Source organism: Colletotrichum jinshuiense, chromosome 9, assembly GCF_051148585.1.
Source record: "Colletotrichum jinshuiense chromosome 9, complete sequence".
Taxonomy (NCBI): Eukaryota; Fungi; Ascomycota; class Sordariomycetes; order Glomerellales; family Glomerellaceae; genus Colletotrichum; species Colletotrichum jinshuiense.
Genome location: NC_139316.1, coordinates 2,824,342 through 2,843,871, shown reverse-complemented (window position 1 = coordinate 2,843,871; position 19,530 = coordinate 2,824,342). Strand labels below are relative to the sequence as shown.

General features: G+C 55.8%; 6 protein-coding genes across 6 annotated transcripts; 4 read left to right on the top strand and 2 right to left on the bottom strand.

The window, feature by feature from the left end:
* Nucleotides 1-1,131: 1,131 nt before the first annotated feature.
* EsH8_IX_000757 (uncharacterized protein) lies at nucleotides 1,132-2,982 on the top strand (the record flags this gene model as incomplete). The annotated part of the gene is made up of 1 exon (XM_083267093.1): nucleotides 1,132-2,982. One exon carries the CDS (start codon nucleotides 1,132-1,134, stop codon nucleotides 2,980-2,982), a length of 1,851 nt encoding a protein of 616 aa, XP_083130658.1.
* A 3,274-nt stretch (nucleotides 2,983-6,256) lies between these two features.
* EsH8_IX_000756 (Nitroreductase-like protein) lies at nucleotides 6,257-6,871 on the top strand (the record flags this gene model as incomplete). Its single annotated transcript, XM_083267092.1, has 1 exon — nucleotides 6,257-6,871. The coding sequence occupies one exon, from the start codon at nucleotides 6,257-6,259 to the stop codon at nucleotides 6,869-6,871; it is 615 nt and encodes a 204-aa protein (XP_083130657.1).
* Nucleotides 6,872-7,297: 426 nt separating this feature from the next.
* On the bottom strand, nucleotides 7,298-8,893 carry EsH8_IX_000755 (phosphatidylserine decarboxylase 1; the record flags this gene model as incomplete). Its single annotated transcript, XM_083267091.1, has 2 exons — nucleotides 7,298-8,393; nucleotides 8,448-8,893. The coding sequence occupies 2 exons, from the start codon at nucleotides 8,891-8,893 to the stop codon at nucleotides 7,298-7,300; spliced, it is 1,542 nt and encodes a 513-aa protein (XP_083130656.1).
* Nucleotides 8,894-10,291: 1,398 nt separating this feature from the next.
* On the top strand, nucleotides 10,292-12,529 carry EsH8_IX_000754 (uncharacterized protein; the record flags this gene model as incomplete). Its single annotated transcript, XM_083267090.1, has 2 exons — nucleotides 10,292-10,576; nucleotides 10,631-12,529. The coding sequence occupies 2 exons, from the start codon at nucleotides 10,292-10,294 to the stop codon at nucleotides 12,527-12,529; spliced, it is 2,184 nt and encodes a 727-aa protein (XP_083130655.1).
* A 937-nt stretch (nucleotides 12,530-13,466) lies between these two features.
* EsH8_IX_000753 (uncharacterized protein) lies at nucleotides 13,467-13,979 on the bottom strand (the record flags this gene model as incomplete). The annotated part of the gene is made up of 1 exon (XM_083267089.1): nucleotides 13,467-13,979. The coding sequence occupies one exon, from the start codon at nucleotides 13,977-13,979 to the stop codon at nucleotides 13,467-13,469; it is 513 nt and encodes a 170-aa protein (XP_083130654.1).
* Nucleotides 13,980-17,554: 3,575 nt separating this feature from the next.
* Nucleotides 17,555-19,124, top strand: EsH8_IX_000752 (concanavalin A-like lectin/glucanase domain-containing protein; the record flags this gene model as incomplete). The annotated part of the gene is made up of 3 exons (XM_083267088.1): nucleotides 17,555-17,810; nucleotides 17,865-18,170; nucleotides 18,217-19,124. 3 exons carry the CDS (start codon nucleotides 17,555-17,557, stop codon nucleotides 19,122-19,124), a joined length of 1,470 nt encoding a protein of 489 aa, XP_083130653.1.
* Nucleotides 19,125-19,530: the final 406 nt, after the last annotated feature.

The window sequence follows — 19,530 nt, the reverse complement described above, 5'->3', positions numbered from 1 at the left end:
CTTATTCCTGCTCGTGGAACACACCCAAGTTGAGGTAATCGTCGGCGAATACCTTGGTCATCAAATGTCGCCCGCCTGCTCACTCACCCACTCGCTCACTGGCCACCCACTGTTTCGCTCCATTGTCCAATCCGCCTGGCTGGGGGCCAAGCCCGACGGCCTGGGCTGACCCAAGCTGCCAAGCCGCTCCTGGGGAGAAGCCGACGCACAGTGCTGTGGGAGTCCAACAAGCACCCCCGGCATGTGGACTCTGGACAGTGAGCGAAGCTTACGCCTTCACTGTCCGGCTGCGGCCACAGTCGGTACCACGGTACCACAACCGACGGTGGCGGCTAGGCCTATCCGGGGCATTCCAGGGGCCCCTTGCCCTCCCAAAAACGGATACTTTCAGTCTTCATACTGCGTATTTCTTCAATTTTCCTCTCTGGAATTCGCCCATGCTGTTGCCCATGCCTCGCATTACAGCCGGTCCCGTAAAGGATACCTACACTAGTAGTAATCCCCCCAACCGTGGAGCAGAGCCCCTGTCCATTGCCAATGCCTGGCTGACCTCGTCCTGCTCTCTCTCTCACCACCTTGCCCTGTTCTTGCCGTCTATTTCGGCCGGTCCCAGTCGAAGAAAGGAAAGTGAAAAAAATAAAAATAAAACTTCCTCGGTCAAGATCGACAAACGTCGAACCGCACGCGCGCCTTTCTTTTCCCGGCCTGGCCAGTTTTCCCTCCAATTTTTTTTTTACCTCATCGGCCTCCACGTCCCAGGGAAAAAAGTTTACATTCCTCCCCTTCCCCCCATACTTCCTTTTCCACTTCCATCCTCCCCCCTCCGCTGATATAACCACCCGGGCCGCTTATCTGATCAAACTTATCTGATCGAGAATTCCTTCCACTGGTTTCACCCATCAACCAATTCACCAAAGCAACAAGACACTACTCCTTTCGTCCCGCCTCACCAGCATGCTAAATACCTACTGACTATCCGCCCCCCGATTTTGCCATCCTCGACCACTTTACGCCATTCCCTACGCGATAGTCCCAAGACCCCCTGCTACACTCCCGCATCATTACCCCGTTCATCATCAATACCACCGCCACCTCGACAACCCACACGTATACTACGCGATGCATAGCACAATGGCCGCCACTGCCATGGCGTCCACTTTGATCAGGTCTACCGGCGATTGTATCCCCGAAGAGCCCAGCGTTTCCTCCGTTGCCCCGTCCCTAACCTACTCGGAAGAGTCAGAGGACCAAGACGAGGAACCGCAGGCCGAACCCCCACGGAGGCGGCGAGCCTCTACACGGCTTATTGCACAGAGCCCTGCCGATATTCAACGCATCACGGGCGAATCAACGGCCCAATTGATCCAGAGATGCTGTGGTGGCGGCTGCTGCATGAAGCTGGGCTCCAAAAAGGAGGGCCTCGAGTACGAGAGCATCCCCTTCCCCGACAACGACGCATACCGGTCACTCGCCCTTAAGATTGGCGACATCCCCACCAAGTTGACCAACATTGCCGAACTGCCCGAGCAGACCATCTTCTTCGAGCCTGTGCCTCGTCCCGCTGCGACAGCGGCATCCCCCACCGACTCTGCCATTTCACTAGCCGCCGATGTCCGCGAAAAGGACGCCGACATCGCCACCGTCCAGAGCCAACTGAAGGACTTTACACTCGACACTCTCGACACCACCAGAGAACCTCCCAAGTTTGTGCAGCCGCACCCTCCCTACCATGTCTACGCCGCCCGTATCGACTCGGCCCGCGAGCTGACCAAGCCTGGCGCTGAGAAGCGAACTTACCACTTCGATCTCGATATTACAAGCTACCCGGGCGAGGAGGACTCGGACTTCAGAGTCGGCGGTGCCATTGGTGTCATGGCTCCCAACGACAATACTTGTGTCGATGACGTATTCAACGCCCTCATGGTGCCTCGGTTCGTGCGGGACAAGCCGGTTCTCATGAAGACCACCAAGGGTCGTTGGCCTACCGTTTGGGGCGATGACCAGGCCCGCGAGATGATCACCACACGCCGGGATTTGCTCACCTGGTGCTCCGATATCCAGTCGTACCCTCCGACCAAGCAGCTTCTGCGGATCCTTGCCGAGTACGCCGAGGACCCCGACGAAAAGAAGCTCCTGACCTACCTGTGCGCTGCCGAGGGCCAGGGTGTCTTCTGCGACTTCCGCACCGGACCCCATGTTTCCCTATCTCAACTTCTGAATGCGTTCCCCAGCTCCCACCCCCCTCTAGATTTACTGCTTTCCGCATTGCAAACGTTGATGCCGCGGTTTTACTCCCTCTCCAACGATCCTCACGACGCCTACAAGACACGGGACGGCAAGGTGCACCGGCTGATCGAAATTGCCGTCACGGTTCATGAGACCGCAGACTGGCGCCGCGGTCTCCGTACGGGCATCGGCTCGGGGTTCTTCGAGCGACAGGCTCAGAAGTGGCTCGAGGCTAAGCGCAACGGAGAGACTCCTGAAGTTCACGTCCCTATGTTCAAGGGCCTGATGGCCAACCCCCTCGCCAAGCAGTTCGTCTCAGATGGTCCCATGTTGCTCATCGGTGCTGGTGTTGGTATCGCCCCGTTCCGAGGCTTCGTCCAACGCCGCCTGAAGACGGCAAACTGCGCCAACAAAGTCTGGGTGCTCCAGGGCATCCGCGACTCGCTCGTCGACGAAATTTACAGCGGCGAGTGGGGCGTACACGAAGACGAGGTCAAGCGTGTCGTCCAGAGCCGTCGCGGTGAGAGTCGCTATGTCCAGGAGGAGGTGCGCAACCAGGCCGACCTGGTCTGGTACATCTCCAACGCCGTCGACGGCCGTGTCTTCGTATGCGGAAGCTCGAGGGGTATGGGTGAGGGCGTCGAAGAAGCGCTCGTTGACGTGGCCATGCAGAAAGGTAACCTTGAGCGCGAGGAGGCCAAGAAATACTGGGAGCTCAAGAAGGAGGCCGGCCAGTACATCGCCGAGACGTGGTAGACGGGGAGACCCCACCACTTTTGTATGCACTCCGAACCTTCCTCTTCTGAAGGATGCGACTCAGGGAATTTATGAATGGCAGGCTTACTGCTGACGCGGACGATCAACCGGTGCTGTGCCACTGTCTCGGACGTTTCGGGGGCGGCTTCGGTCTTCGGATGTAAGACGATTAAACCCACCAGCCGCGCATGGCGACCAAAAAAAAAAAAAAAAAAAAGGGCATGGGGGGAAAGCAGATCGGGCACAAAAGGGCACCTAGACGGCGTTTCGGGTGGAGTGATTTCTTGTTCGAGTCAAAAAAGATTTGATGTACACTGTTGTTGCAAGACAGGGGGTTTCGACGCGGTGTTATGGTTTCTGGGCTTGTATTTGAAAAGGGGCATTCGCGACTGTCAGACAGAGGGCATTCATTGGATTGCCTGGCGTTGATGCGAATGCAGCGCATGGCTTACATGTGTGTAACATAAAGTGAAGACACAATTGTAGTATCAAACAAAGCGTTAAATCAACTATGGCCTGGTGGTGTGTATGTGCGTGTGTGTTTGCAGTGTCATCAGTGGCAACGTCGTCAGTTCCTTCAGGGGCGACGACGAAGGGTGCCGCCTCCCATCCAAGACGCCCAGCCAGCCAGGCCTCTGAAAGCAATTCGAGCGTGTCTTATATAACATGCCGAGAGAGGGTATGGGATGAAAACCGATGGTCCACGGGCCGGCCTATTTAACTCAACTTAGCACCCGGAGCTAATGATACTGCGAGCTGTGACGTCGATGTAAGGAGAGACGCTCTCGCTACCGGAAGAATCTACCATCTGGACCCTGCATCGACCAAAGCATCTCTCTTCGATAGCCCGCCTCTATTTAGCTCTAGCTCCTTGCACTAAAGGGTGTGCATCGTGATGTCTTGGAAGGGGATGCTTCAAATTCCAGGTAGGCAACCTACTCATCAGCGTGCTCTTTCTCAAGGAGGCGTAAGGAGAGACAACAACGCGGGAATACGTGATTTTGTTTTTACCAAGTCGTCCACCAGATGGCTCGGCCTTGAACGCACAACTACTGAAGCATCATCCTCATCATGCTAGTATACGCAATCATGGACATATGGCCTTGTTGCTGGTTGTTTGAACTCTTGCAGCATACATAACTACGTATCAAACGGATCGCAGGGCCGAATATTGGGCTCAAGTCATCCAAGGTGCCCAGAAAGACGAATGCGATGACGCTCTTGTCGACGGAGTAAGGGTAAGTTTGTAAACCCGCGTTCCCGATTGTGTATAATTCCGTAGTTCCGGGCTCAGCAAGCGACACCGCCGGAGCGGGGCCTCCAAATGCTGCCGAGATGAAGCCCGACGTGCCGCCCTGCTGGTCGTCGCCGACGTATCTGCGTACACGCTCAATTATGCCGGTCCCGGGTTGCAGTCGTGGAAGGCGGTGCGCCGGACACGGAAGGGGAAGCCGCGCTGTCCAGAGCCCGTCAGGGACAACCGTCGAAGCCGGGCATCTGCAGTCCGAGTGTAAAATAGAAAAGAACGGGAAATGGCCGGTTTTCCGGGTACCTGTTGGTCAAGAAACTTGGAGCATTGGGCCTAGAGTGGGCTTCGGCGCCATTGCACCATTGCAATGGTTGGCGGGGCTGACGCTCCACAACCTCTGGCGGGGTGGATCCTCCCGCGCGGTTATGGATCACTGGCTGTGAGGCTTAATCAGCTGCTTGTCATCGGACGCCTGATGCCATGCGGGCGCACAGGGTGGCAGCATACGCCGAAACCGAGGGAGTAAATCGTGCGAGCATTTGTCGCTTTCGAGGGAACAGACTGGCGTCGGAAAGTCACCGTGCGCTGGCGAATTGATGTAATAATTGATCTGTAAGCAGCGGGCGGCTGCGAGATTGAGGCACGGATGCCGTTGGTGAGGTTGGCCGGTGTGGAATCTGAACCGCGCGGGAAGGGCGCGCGGGAAGGACTCGGGAAGGGTACCGGAAGAATTACGAGGGCGTGTTTTCAGGGCATTTTGATTCCGCACAACTGTTCTTCGGAATCAAACATTCCAGGAACGTTCTACGGGAGCATCGTTCGATCTACTCCCCCGGAAGTGGCCCATAAAGCGACTGGCACAGTGGACTCAGGGTGCTGACAGCGGGGGAAGCTGTCAAGAATAGGGATGGAGGACAATGCCTGCATCGGGTCCTACAATTGGCAGCAACGCTAGCACCTCGACACGAGAGCGAGAGCTCGACCCCAGTACATAGGCTGATTGATGGATGACTAGTGAAGGAAGTAGTGTCCTCACCGCTCCAGTCGAGGAGCATTCCAGAATTTTGGCGGCAAGCCTATAGTTTCGCAATCCCACGCGCGCGGGTCCTATCGACACACTCGGCCATTTCCCCGGGGATTTCCGGCCGATAGATGTCGTGCCAATTGTAATGTGTTTTCAGGTTGGATTGGCCACTGCCAACAGTGCGTAGCACATCGACGAGAAAGAAAGCAACCTCCTAGCACCAAGCCTACGCCGACTAAAGCAGAGAGGGAGAGAGCAAGACGTACCCCGCCGAGAGAATGATGTCAACCACAGAACTGGCCGCTTAATCATCCCTCCCTTTCCGCTTCTGGATAAGCGGCAGGGGGGTGGACAAGGAGCAATCCGAGCATCTTCAGTGCCGCTCGTCCAAAAAGCCCCGCTAAATCGTCGGGTAGCCACCTGCAGGGCAGAGCACGCTATCGACTCCATTTCCTTCGCGAGCTTTTCACGCCCAAGCCTCCTCGCCCTCCCTCAGCACTGGGAACATAGTAGGGTGTCATTGGTAATCCTGTTCCTGATTACCACAGCATTTACTCAGCGGCCGGCCCCAGCGCCATATTTTCTTCCCAACACTAGGCTGCTTGCTCAAGCGCCGCATCTCGCCATGGCAGGGGCCCTGTCTGAAGATCGGGAAAGCGAACGCCTTGCATGGAGGGGCACGTCTGGCGGGGTCCTGCCCAACCTTGCCAGTATGTATTCGTAGCTCTGTTGCTGTGCTGTCGATGTGGGGGGGTTCCAACGGGTTCTGAGACGCTTGGGGAAACATGGTGGGATGGACACACCTCCGTAGATGTGGTCCGTTGCAATTCGTAGTATATAACCCCATCGAGGCGCCCTGCATCTGGAGTTCGAGAGAAGACATTATGATCACCATCACTCGAACAGTCCTCCAAGCAACTCGAAGAATCTCCCAATTCCGCCCCATCCCCGCCGTCCCAAAACAACCTTTTCTCAGAACCTTCACAACCGCCACTCCCAAAATGTCTTCCATCAGCGCCAACGCCGTCCTCGACGCCATCAAGAACCGCCGTAGCCACTACCCCCTTTCCAAGAACCTCACCATCTCGACCGAGCGCGTCGACGAGATCGTCAAGGAGGCTCTTGCCCACGTCCCCTCCTCCTTCAACTCCCAGTCCAACCGCGTCATCGTCCTCCACGGTGCTGAGCACGAGAAGTACTGGGACATCGTCTCCAACGTCCTGAAGGCCATCGTCCCTGCCGAGCAGTGGGAGGGTACCTCTGGCAAGCTCTCCCTCTTCAAGGGCGCCGCCGGCTCCATCCTCTTCTTCGAGGACCAGGACGTCGTCAACGCCTTCCAGGAGAAGTTCGCCGTCTACGCCGACCGTTTCCCCGTCTGGGCCAACCAGTCCGACGCCATGCTCCAGTTCACCCTCTGGACCGCCCTCGAGGCCGAGGGTCTCGGCGCCAACCTCCAGCACTACAACCCCCTCGTCGACCAGCAGGTTGCCGCCGAGTGGAAGGTCCCCGCCAGCTGGAAGCTCAACGCCCAACTTGTCTTTGGCGGCAAGACCGGTGAGGCTGGCCCCAAGGAGTTCAAGCCCATTGAGGAGATCTTCAAGTCCTTCAGCTCTTAAACGAGTAGAGAGCGAGGTTTAGAAGGCGAAGAGGTGGAGGAACAAATAAATCTGCATCTGCTGGAGTTTACGAGCGGGTATATCCCGCTTTGCTTGTATAGACATCTTAGCGATCGATTTAATGAATTTACGCGTTGAATGATATATATCTTCGTCTAAAATTGAAGTTGATTCCGAGTTACGTGTGATTGGGCTTGGGTTCGTTCAGCACCCGGCCGGCGGCAGCCAATTGAAACTCTGGCTTGAAATAAGCATCTGACACCACGCTGGTGGGATTTAGCTGCTGTCAGATCCCGACTGAGGCTCTGTCTGACATGCATGGTTTTGTGGATTGGGTCAAACAAATATTTGCATTCTGGCATGCATCGCGACGCTTGCAGTCGATCATATGTGTACACGGACATGTGTCCTACTAAGACAAGACTCTTACTCTTCATCGATATATCCCAAAGCCTGTCCCATCTTGACCGTTTGGCCCTTTTCGACCGCCCATCTCCAACCGCTCTTGTCGTCCGCCGTCTTGCTCTCAGTGGGCGCCTCAAACACTAGCACAACAGTGCTACCAAGCTGGAATCCCCCCATCTCCTCGCCTCTCCGCAACGCATGGCCGCCAAGGACTGGGCTAGCTGAAGCATAGGTGGCCTCAGCGAAGCCCGTATAGGGTTCGCCACGGCTGGCTGCCTCCTCGGCGGCCCGGTCAGCAGCTGTGTCTGTGGTCAGGCTGTTGGTGCGCAGCTCGCGATCAAAGTTAATCTTGATAGAGCCAACATTTGTGGCACCAACAGGAACGTAGCTGAAGAAACCCCAGCGCCAGCGGCCGAGTAAAACAACGCGCTCGTTGAGAGTGAAAAGACCGGGCATGGTACGTTGGAGGTATGGGGAGACGCTGTAGAGCTCACCAGCGAAGTGGCGGCGGCGCTCAACAACCCAGTTCGCAGGAGAGTGAAAGCGGTGGTAGTCACCAGGGGCAAGGTAGATAACAGCGTAATACAAAGAGGTCTTGTTGTCGGGCGAAACGAGGTCGTACCAAGGCTTCTCGCCAAGGGCGAGGTCAGCGCGGACTTCGGAGACGGCGGACGGTGAGGCCGGCTCGCCCGCCTCGTCCTTGAGAGAACCACTTCGTTGAGACATGGCTGCACCCGACAGAAGGCTAGGAACCGTGTAGGAAATGCCATTGACACGGGCGAACTCTTCGTCCGTCTTGACTAGGTCTTCGTCCGGGGAGATGTCTCGGTTGTTCGCCTTTGCCGCCTCGACCTCTTGCGGTGTAGACCAGCCGCTTGCGATGCTTGATGGAGGAGTATTCTTACCGAGGAGAGCATCAATACTGTATGTCATACCCTTGACTTGCTCAATGTCTCCGCCCTCGATTTGGCCATATTGCAGAACCCGGCCGTCGGACGGAGAGAGAAGCGCATTCGAGTTCGGGTCGAGTGGACGGGCGCCGGGCTTTAACTGACGGTAGAAGAAAGAGGCAAGGTTCGGGTACGTGTGCAGGTCGGGCTCTGCAACTTCATCCAAGCTGTCGAGATGTTAGCATGTGCGTAGGATGCATAAAATGAATAGCGTGACCCACTTGACACCGAAAATCCATGAGTAGAGCTTGAATCCAGGAACGCGTAGATAGTAGGGAATAACCAATTCGTTGAAGCGGCCCCAGAGTCTCGAGATGGCCTTTAGTGGAAGCGTTGACATAACCTGGACTTGCCAAGGTCCGTCAGGCCTGATTCTTGCTCGCTTCTTAGGTGGCGCGCCATCCTGAACCTCCCCTCTCTCTTGTTTCTCACGTTCGCGCGAGGAGACCTTGTAGAACTGAACCAGACCCAAGAAGCCGATACCAACACCGACGGGGATCTGGTACCATTGCACCTTGGAGTTCTTGAGTGCGGCTCGCAGGCGGGAGGAGAAACGCGGGCGCTGCTGAGACTGCTGGGAGAAGAATCGGGTCGAGGAGCAGGGCCCATGGAGGGAGAAGAGATTAGTGGCCCGTAGCTGGCTCTGGCGAGCGTACAGCGTGGCCATGATGCTTGAGGGGCGTCAGGCGAAGTACACGATTCGATACACGAGCTCTCGCTGGCCTCGTGAGGGCGACAATGGCTAGGCGACGACAACTAGAACGAGCAGGCGCCTTGCGACAAGATCTTGCAAGTCAACAGCACCAGCTGTCGGATGACGCAGCACGAACCCTGCCAGCGCGCTAATCCGCTTTCGGCGCCTTAGAGAACGTCCTTCATCACTCAGACTCAACACGAGCAGATTATGATTGTCTGCCTCCATATTGATTTTACTAAGATTGCCATTTTACTCACTCATTTTAGGCTATGAATTGTGAAGTGTACAGGAGAAAGTGACTGTCCCAAAGCTATTTCCACGTGGTTTGGGCAAGGTGCTGGCCTCATCCAGCGATGGTAATCTCGCTCGGGTGACTAGTATATACACGATAATAAACCATGTTCACTTGATGAAGGTAAAAATTAAGGCAGTTTCTTCGAGATTATGTTTATGTTACGAAGACTGCCTTCCATGCTTGTTGCGCATCCGGATCAAGAGCAAAGCGGTAGTCAGAGGCCAGTTTGCTTGAGTTAGGATAATAGAGCATGCCCCGGATGTTTTAGTTGTTGTGGGGAAAACAAACTTGGTCAGCTAGACATTCAGCGTTTCTACTTGGGAAGGCACGCTGCTGGTGTTTGACAATAACCCTTGCCGGAAGAACTGATTCCACCAGGACTGAATTAAGCAACGCTCGAGACGTTGTTGGGCTCATTGAAGCTGCCACGTATCAAATTCATTACAAGGTTAGACTAAAAAACATCTTAATCATTGTCGCGAAGTTCCTTCACTTCCCACCAAATGAGAATAAGAGGAAACTGACGTGACTTTTGCTGACATTAGTCGAACTGCAGATAAAGAAGGCGAGGCTTTCAGGAGGGACAGTAATTACAGAATTGCGCATCGAGCAGCACAATTTGGCCACTATTATATGTTACAGAAAATACAGCTGCTACAGAATCAATAAATCGATGTATATTTTTCTTGGGCATGATCGGTTGATCAGTGATGATTGCTTCTTGAGCACTGTCAGGTTGTCTGATCACTCGCTTCTTGATGCTGTGGTGCATCTCAACATGGTGCTTATATAATACATAGTGGCCCGCCCAATTGGGACAGCGCGCATGGATCGGGCTTCCCGGCCCCCAGGGACCGGATACGTACCCACCTCCATTTTAGGGAGGCCAGCGGGCCTTGTACCTGAACTACAGCCTACAGTCGGGAGCAACACATGTCCTGAATTTCCAGGTCGTCGAAGACACGGTGACATGAGTATCGTATCTTCGCGCCATCACCAACGCTCGTTTCCTGCGGAAATTTAGACGAAGCTGCCGCACTGTGCTCTGCGTGGCATGACCGATAGGCCTCATCATGGCCTCTGAAGCCCCGTCTTCGACCGCGCATCCTGCGCCACAGGCCGCTTCTGACCACCTGTCCGTAAACCTGCAGGTCCTGTCGCCGTCAACAGCAGCGAGCTCCAGTCGACCCTTGGTGTTTCCCGGTCTTGCAGCCGCGACGACTGTTCGACAGCTCAAGGAAAAGATCCGCCAAGCGCTGCCTCTGAAGCCTACTGACGCACAGCAACGGCTGATCTACCGAGGACGGCCTCTGCAGCAGGATGGGGACACTCTCCTGAGTGTCCTCGGCGAGGAAGTGGTAAGCCTCCCTGCCCTCCTCGTGTCATACGCGTACTTACTGAATTGGTGACAGATTCGCACCACCGACCAGCAGACCGTTCATCTCGTGCTTCGAGATGTTGCAGAACCACAGCGCTCCACGACACCGACACCGGCACTGCCTAGAGGATCGAGTCCGGCGCCACCAAATGCCCATTTCCCCCTCTCTTTTGGCACGGCGGCCCAGCCTCACCACCATGGCAGTCAGCCCACTGCGGCAACATTTACCAGACGAACTCCGTTGCATCCGACGCCGAACCCCCTACCGTTCCCGGGCTCCCCTCAGATACCCCCCAACCTGTCTCCACAGCAGATCCAGCAGCTGCAGGCGCAGCAGCACCAAAGCATGGCGGCGTGGATGAATGGTCTGCAGCGCGAGGCAATGAACAGGGCCATGGCCAACCAGCAGATCAACCAGAACCAATCTATGAGAGCCTCGATGGGCATGCATGGGATTGGTGACACTCCCGCGCCGGCGACCAACCCTGCGGACCCGACACGCGGACGAGCCAGCCCGCTCAGCAACCCAGATGCGCATATGCACGTTAGGGAGGGGCCTATGTCAAATGGCCAGCCATACCGCATGACAGTCAACGAGACCTTCCTTGGCGGATCGTTGAACGTTCACCAGCCCGGCGGCCAGACTACCACGACGCCTCTGACAGCTGCTGATGTCCAAAACATCCTAAGAGGGGCCGATGCTGGCCAAGCAACACTGGCTATGACGAATGCAATGCAGAGGAGTGCCTCAAACACATCTCTCGCAAATGGCGGTTCTTCAGTTGGCGTTACGACACCATACTACCCAACACAGGGCTCTAGATCAAGCAGCAGACGGGCCACGCCTGATCCAACCGCACGTTCGGTTAGTGGTGGCAGTGGGCACTCCGCAAATGCCCAGCGACAAACGCACTCTGGCCCGGAAGTGTACATTCTGTCCTCGCCCCAGGGCCCGCGAGCTCTTCTGATGAACAACATTGCGGAGACGTACTATACCCCTAGTGCCAGGATGCCGCTTCAGACTTCTTCAACTCTCCACCAGACCGCCTCAGCCCTTGCTAGGATGAGGGCCCGCCCCCAGCATGTAGCCTGGCCAGGAGCTTTCTTGACGCCGCCGGCACATCAGGAAGAACAGCGGCAAGCCCAGCCAGCCGAGCCTCAAGCCCATGTGCAGCTGCAGCCGGAGGCGCAGCCGTTGCTCCAGCCGCAAGGTCAACCGCCAGTGGCTGCTGTGCCTGCCCATCCCAACAACCCTGGCATTGCCCCGTTCATTGCGCAGGCATGGCCGCATTTTTGGCTGGTCGTTAGGCTCGCCCTATTTGTGTGGTGGTTTACTTCGCCTAACGCGAGCTGGTCGAGGTGGTTTGCCGTGATTTTTATCGCCGTCAGTATCTTTGTCCTGAACACTGGACTGCTTAACAACTACTTCGACCAGGCAGTTGGGCCAGTTAGACGTCATATGGAGAACCTAATCCCCCTAGCCGCGCCGAACAATGCCAATGACCCCATACGTCCACGAGACGGGCAGCCCGTTGTCGGGGAAAACGGGCGACCGGATCCGACGCGTGCTGCTGCTAGACTAGTGGCTCAGCGCAGACACGACAACGCAAACTGGCTGATGGACCAGGTGCGGCGGCTCGAGAGAGCTGGTCTCCTTTTCCTTGCTAGCATCGCACCAGGCGTTGCGGAACGTCATATTGCCCATCTCGAGGCTGAGGCTCGCGCTGAGCGACAAAGACAAGAAGCAGAAACCGCCGCCGCAGAGGCCGCAGAGGCCGCGGAAGCCGCAGCAAACACTGAAAGCCAAAACAACGAAGAGACGACCGAGAACGACGGACGCAATGACATGGAGATTGGAGGAGACGAGGCGCAAGGAGATGCTCATGGGGGACAGCGACGAGCAGAGGAGCAGCCGCCGTTGGTGGCGCTGTGAGGTGTGTGGCCCAAGACAGAATGAGATGAGGATTGTTGTAAAATACAGATTACCCAGCGGACACTCGAAAGGCGTCCCTTTGTGCATGGAGTCGGGTGTAGAGCGTTGGTATCAGGGACTCGGCATCAATACATGGTAACTTGAGTCACTTCAAATCTGTTTTATTTTCCGCGCCCTTTGAGGAAACTTTCATCCTCGTCTCCATGGTATCGAACAGTCAGCAACACATCATAGATGCGTCCCTTAGAACCTGTTGATCAAAGCAGTCACCAATATCATCGTGCGTTCGCTTTGGACGGTGCTGGCTACCGCTCATCATATTGTTTAGTCGTTGTGCTTCTGCGTAAGAAAATCTGAGCACAACCAGCCAGCCAGCTCCCATGTGTGAGCTTCCAGGATTTAGGAAGGCCTGGAAAGACCCGGGCGCCAACTAAGAGCCGTTTTTGTTACTGCCGTGTTTTGATTCACACCTTTGCTTTAGGCTTTTCCCCCTTGGACGGTTGGGGTGCGGGTTATCTAGCACAAGGATTTATCCTGATAGATCCACGCTTATTTCCATGTCTATCTTAATACATTTTAACTTGAACAGGAAACTGCTCTGTCCATTTTATGGGTATGCTCTCACCAATGTATGCTCGGCCCGTAGGAGTGTTATGTGGAAGCAGACTTGGATCTGGAGACTTTCCTGGAGGCTAAAGGGGGATAGGGTTCAATTGCGGGTGTTTCTCAACGGTCTGATACCGAAATCCTTCAGATCAAGAAGTCAATTCCATCATAAACAACAAATACACTTCTCATCCGCGCCGCAACGTGGGCTCTAGACCTAGTTGCCAGGGTATCCCGAAATCACATACCTGAACGAGTACCGCCTCGCCATACTCGTTTCCACAACCGCCGACACTCCTGTCCATATGGCTTGCCATTTGGTGTCCTTCGATTAAACAGGAATAGTCTGCTTGTGGTTTTCTCGGTCATTGCTGCCAACAACCACCAATGAGGCGGTCCTGGGAGCGATGCCTTCGGTGCCTTTGGCACATGGGTCTTCTCCAGTCAATGTGTCTTTTCCAGCCGTTTCCTCCACATCATGGTCCTTGTCCTGCTTCTCCCTATCGCTCTGGGCGGCAGAACGCTCCTGGGATTCATTCCCAACCCATGGTCTCCCTTCATTGTTATCTTCCAGGGGGTGGCGGTATCGGCAGTTGGGTCGCGGGCAATCCTTGCCGTGCCAGCAAAGAATATTGTAGCGCTCACGAAGCCAGTGCCCGGGATTGAAGAAGCAGGACAGGCCAGTGTGGCTAGGGTCTCGAATGTTGAAGCCCGGCGGAGGCACGCTACAAAGAGGCTGAAATTCGAACTCTCCGTCTTGCGAAGGGTTGAAGATATAGTAGCCCACGTACTCGGGATCACGTTCATGCTGCGAGTGCTGGACGTCGTCGAATTGCAAACTCATGGAAGACAGCCGGCTGTGGTTCTGAGCGTACCAGTCGTCCCAACGGTGAGGAAATCTGCAAAACTGCCTTGGATAGACGCACTTGTTCTGCAGAAAATGCCTGCAGGTCTCGCGCTCGTGTTTTGGTAGTTTGAGAGCCGGCCCACAACAACGGGGCTTGGCGCTAGGAGGAGACATTGTACGATCCCTCAGAGATGTGCCTGCGATTCGAAGTCTTTAGCAACGTGTAATTAGTCCTTGTTGATTTTGCTATCGAAGAGAGAATGTTAGGAGAACTGGGGGTCTGATAGATTGAGAGGTGTCCTAAATTAGGGCAAGAGAGACACGAACGGAGATAGATGGTTTTGGAGAACAGAGCAAGGTTTTATTAAGACAGTGGCAACGAGAGGCGTTGCGGTGAAGAGATTGCGGAGATGGGATAGAAAACGTATGGTCCACCATAGTGAACCGCAGCTGACTATGGGCGCCATCTTGAGAGGATTCTTCTGCTTTTGAGGTCTGTATTCAGTACCCAATGACTTTTGTAATGAGCAGGATGACTTTCTTGTTGCCGTGAGTTGTTTTCCTCCAAAGCAATCCGTTAACCTTGTGACACTGCAATCAGTAATCGATATCTTATTTGGTCATTCGCCGTTAATCAGAACTGGGAGAAACAAACATTGATCTCGATACCGGTGGTTAGCGAAACTCCAAACAGGATCCGAACTGGGATGTAATTGGTAAGAGTTTGTATGAGACGGCCCTCCAATGTGAACCTGACGTGGCGACTCACCCTCTTCTCTCCTTACTCATTAATATGTATTCATAGTCACCAAAGTCATTGCAGCCTGCAATATTGACCCAGAAGCGGCCTGTCGTGAGCCCCGAGGGCCGAAGTGGAGCGGCTCCATGCCCGGGCCGATCTCCTGCATATCGGAGCAAAGTGGAGCGCATGGGCGCGCCCTACGGGCGGGACCTGACGTGCTGAGTCACATCACAGATGGCGCCGCCTGCTCGATTAGCGACAGTGCACACGTCGGGGGCGCCGTCGACGGAATGACACCTTGACAGGCTCCATTGAAGATGGTTTTGCAGCAAGCACTGACGGGAAAGAGCGTTTCCCGCCACTTGAATTTTTGGAAGCATAACGGAGGACGGTCCTCTCGGACCCGAACACGGACACGGGTGGAATGCACACTTTGACGACTGGCTCCGGGGACACGAGGATTGGACACAGCTTGGGCATTTTCCCCCGTCGGACATTGGGCGCGGACCCGTTTCCAGGCGCTGGGAGAGGGACGAAGGACGTGGAATGCAGTCACCACAACGGTCAACTCAAATCGCAGCAAACGTTGCCCGTGAAAGGGGAAAGATGGCGCATAACGTTAGCCAATTCAATAAGGACTTGAGAGCAGTGTCTCAGTCAGCGCCCCGAGGAATTCACCCTTTGCTGACTTTTTTTCGTCTAATCGACATCCAAAGCAAACAAAGAAATTCAATGCATGCCGCAGGACATAACAACACAATAGACCGCATAGGGCAATAATTAAGAAGATGGATTGCGGCTGAGCACGGCCGGCTTCGAGACGACAAGGGGAGCTTTTTGGGAAACAAAGACGGCCAGAGCATGAAACCCCAATGCGATTACTGTTGAAACTAGTGTGCTGCGCCAGCCACCCTGCCATCATACCTTACTGGACAGTCCTCCTTTGGACGGTGGTCCTTGGCCTAGGGCTTCGGTTCAACCGCCCCGGCGGTGTTTATGCATGCCTCTTTCTTCGCTGTCCCCGTTGTTATTGTTGTGGGCGTCTCGGTGCGGTGACTTGGAGTAGCCTGCTAACGGGTGATGCTAAGACTCGAAAAGGGGCCGCCGAGGGCACGCTCGACGGACCCGAGCGGACAAGGGGTGGCTGAGGAGCCGAGATATCGTCGATAGTCAGCTTCTCAACAATCGATAGTTGTGCCCTGCAGCATGGCTGACCGAGGGCGGGGAGGGCAGCCTATTCCATTATTCCAGGCGCACTCAAAGCAGAAAAGAAAGCATCTCTGGATCAATTCGGTGTGTGCTAGCGATGCTGGGATGGTGCGACTTGCGTGGCAGAATGAAATGGTAGGCCGGCTTTGTCACCTGCTCCGCACAGGCTGCAACAAACAGTGGGGGTTGAAAAAGTCTCTCTCTCTCTCCTCTCTGGTGCTCTCCCGGTCCTTCTCCTCGTCCAGCCCCGTCCCTCTCCGGTGCTTCCCAAGATTCCGGCGGACCATTGCTGCAGGTTCATCGGCCCCCTCGGCGTGGCCTCCACTGTCTGTCTCCATGCCTGTGTTGTTCGACAAACCCACTCCGCGGCGCAGGTACACGACTGTTCGCGGGTGGGCTCGCTGCATTCCCAGGTACCACCCGGCACGATCAAGCGACTGGAGCTGGTCCCGTCAGTCGGCGTCATCCAGCCCTGGAACTGGGCAGAAGGACCGGTGACGACTGGGCACGGCGACTCCGCAGTACGACATGCCCCCCGCCACCTGTTAGAATGCAACACCGAAAACAGCTTGGGACTCTATCAGGATCCAGCCAAGAGCCTTGTACCGGACCCCCTGGTACCCAAGTACCCTGCCAACCCGTGCATCCCTCTTCTGTCCAACTCGTTCTGGCCCAAGTAGCTGCAAGTGACCCGGAGCAGATGCAGGAGGAAGCCTGACGATTTTCCCTCCCTCTTCTTCTCTGCTGCCCTGTCGTCCGCCCAGTGCTGCAGTGCATCCGTCCGAGTTTGAAGTCCGCAGCCTGATGTCGATTGACTGAGCTCCTGCAACATCCAAGCCCTTGCTTGCCTTCCCGTTGCTTTTACCTTCCCATCCATCGTCAAAACTTCCTCCCTTCTACATTTTCCCACCCAACAATATAGACTTACTTGCAAAGCGACCGGGTTTTCCTGTGCAGCCCTCACGCCGGGGACACTTTTGTTTTATTTCTTCCCCTCTCCCTCTTCGTCCCAACTTCGTCCCGCCCTCTGTACCGATACAAGACCACCCCCGGTCGTCCATTTACCCCCTACCGCTCCTGGCGACCGCTGCCGAGTCCGTAAAGCGTACAGCACTGCGCCGCACGCCCAGCAGTGCCCGGCACCCCCTCCCTCTTAGCTGAGGGACCCGCTACAAACAAGAGCAGCCCAGGCCCCATCGACCTGCGACTTGGGTCAGTCGGAGGACTGTGGCAACCACTCGCACTGCTTTGCTCGTCCACGTCGTAGCGGCACGTAACCGCCCGACGACCAAAGGCTCGACGACGACAACGCTCGTCTGACCTTACACCCCGACCCCAAACCAACGACTCTGTTCCAATCCAGCCAATCTCTTTTCGCCTTCACACCCTCTGTCCGTCGACGTCGACTTTCCTTTTCGTTGGCCTTCTCGATTTTGTTTGTTCACCGCTTCTGTTCTCTCTCTCTTTCTCTCTCTCTCGCCGATTCACGAGTGTCGATTCACCCGCGAATGCTGCTTTCGCGGCGGTGACGCCAGCCGTCCCTCCTCTCGATCGACCCATCCCACCTTACCTCTGCCCCGACCGACCGGATCGCTTCGACAAACGTCGCCGCCTGCCCATCATGGCACCGACAACTCCATCATCAGCGCTGAACGGCGTCGTCATCGGACTGCTGTCGTCGTTTGGCTCCGCCGTCCTTATCGCCGCCATCTTCCTCGTCATCTACTTCTTCAGATACACAGCCAGCGGCCGCATCTTTCTCGATCGCATCGGACGACCGGGTGAATATGACGACGAGCAGGCATTCGCGAGGGAGGAGTCGGAGGCCCTCGAGTCCATGGACGACATGCAGCGGACCGAGTACCTAAGGGCCAAAGGTAGGCGTCCCATCGGCGATGCCGCGATACCCGCAGACGACTGACTGATTGTAGCCTTCATCAATGTGAACCCGCCCGAGTCCGTCCAGACCGATATTTCCCTGTCGCAATACCTCGCCATCCAAGAAAAGGGAGTCTCTGCTTGGGAGTTTGAGCCCGAACTCGAGATTGCCAACTGCTTCGTCGAAGCCCGCACCGAGATTGAGTTCTTCGACTCCGAGTGCACCGTCATGAGCAACCTGCCCGTGCCCAAGCAAAACGAAGTCTACTACTGGGAGGCCAAGGTCTACGATAAGCCCGAAAACACGTTAATCAGTATCGGCATGGCTACCAAGCCGTACCCATTGTTCAGATTACCTGGTATGGCATTCGTTCTTTAGCCAAATATGTGATACTGACTGTTTAGGCTTCCACAAACACTCCGTAGCGTATCTGTCGGCAGGCCAGCGCCGATGCAACCAACCCTTCACGGGGACGCCATATGGCCCTCCGTATGTCCAGGGCGATGTGATCGGCGTAGGCTACCGCCCCCGGACCGGCACTATTTTCTTCACTCGCAACGGTAAAAAGCTGGAGGATGTTGTCCACGGTGTGAAGTCGCAAAACTTCTTCCCTGCCGTCGGAGCCAACGGGCCCTGCATTGTGCACGTCAACTTCGGCCAGGCCGGCTTCGTCTTTCTAGAGGCCAACGTCAAGAAGTGGGGGCTCGCCCCCATGACCGGCAGCCTGGCTCCGCCGCCGCCGTATGGCTCCGAGCAGGGTGACATCTTGCTCGAGGCTGGACGCAAGGACGGCTACACTGGTGGTGGACAGCAGCGAGGCCACTCTCAGACACAGTCCTACTCACAGGGTGGACTGGGACCTCAGCATGGACGGACCAGAAGCGGAAACTTTAGAGTACTACCACCGAGGAGCCCCGGTCCCGTAAGAAGCCCAACTGACATCTCCCTGACGCACTTTGTGTCCGACGATGAGGGCGGCGAGCCGAGCAGCAGCAGCAATCGCGGGCATGAAGGGCAAAGCGTTGTAGGGCTCGGGCTTCAAGACGCCTTGAACCCTCCACCCGAATACACGAGTCCCGACCCCTCGGAGGCGGGTAGCCGGCGAAACAGCACGGATAGTGAGAACACACCGCTGATTCGGGTCCTCAACCGGAGCCGAGGCGCCTCAGCGGCAGCGGCAGCGGCGGGCCCCTCGCATCCACCGATACCCAGTTATACCGATGCCGTACGAGCCGGCGCAGGGCGGGAGGGTAACAGTACTCCACGACCCAATCGACACGGTAACCGGTCGAGGTCGCAAAGCGCGCAATGATGTTTGAATTGAATCTGCTGGGCAGGACGACATGATACCATACCCAAAGCATTGCAGCAACCCAGCTGGCAAGTAGTCCGGTGTCGCCATTGCGATATGGCACACAAGACAGTCCCGGCACGGAGTTGTGGATAGCAAGGCGGCCAAGCCGTTATAATGTGGTGTTTGAGGGCAGTGCAAAGGTCCCCAAACCTGGCGATCTTGGAGTTTGGCATTTTGGAATAGACGGGATGTTGCTTGTTTATTGAAGGGAATACCGGGAAAGGAAAGGGCTTTTTTTGTTAAGGAGGTTGGTCCGGCCGCGAGCGTCATGATACCTTTGGACCTACCGCATCGAATTGACGCATCTACTCTCTCTTGTTCAGACTGCTTTTGGGGGTCCCCCCCTCTCCCCTTGTTCTGCTCC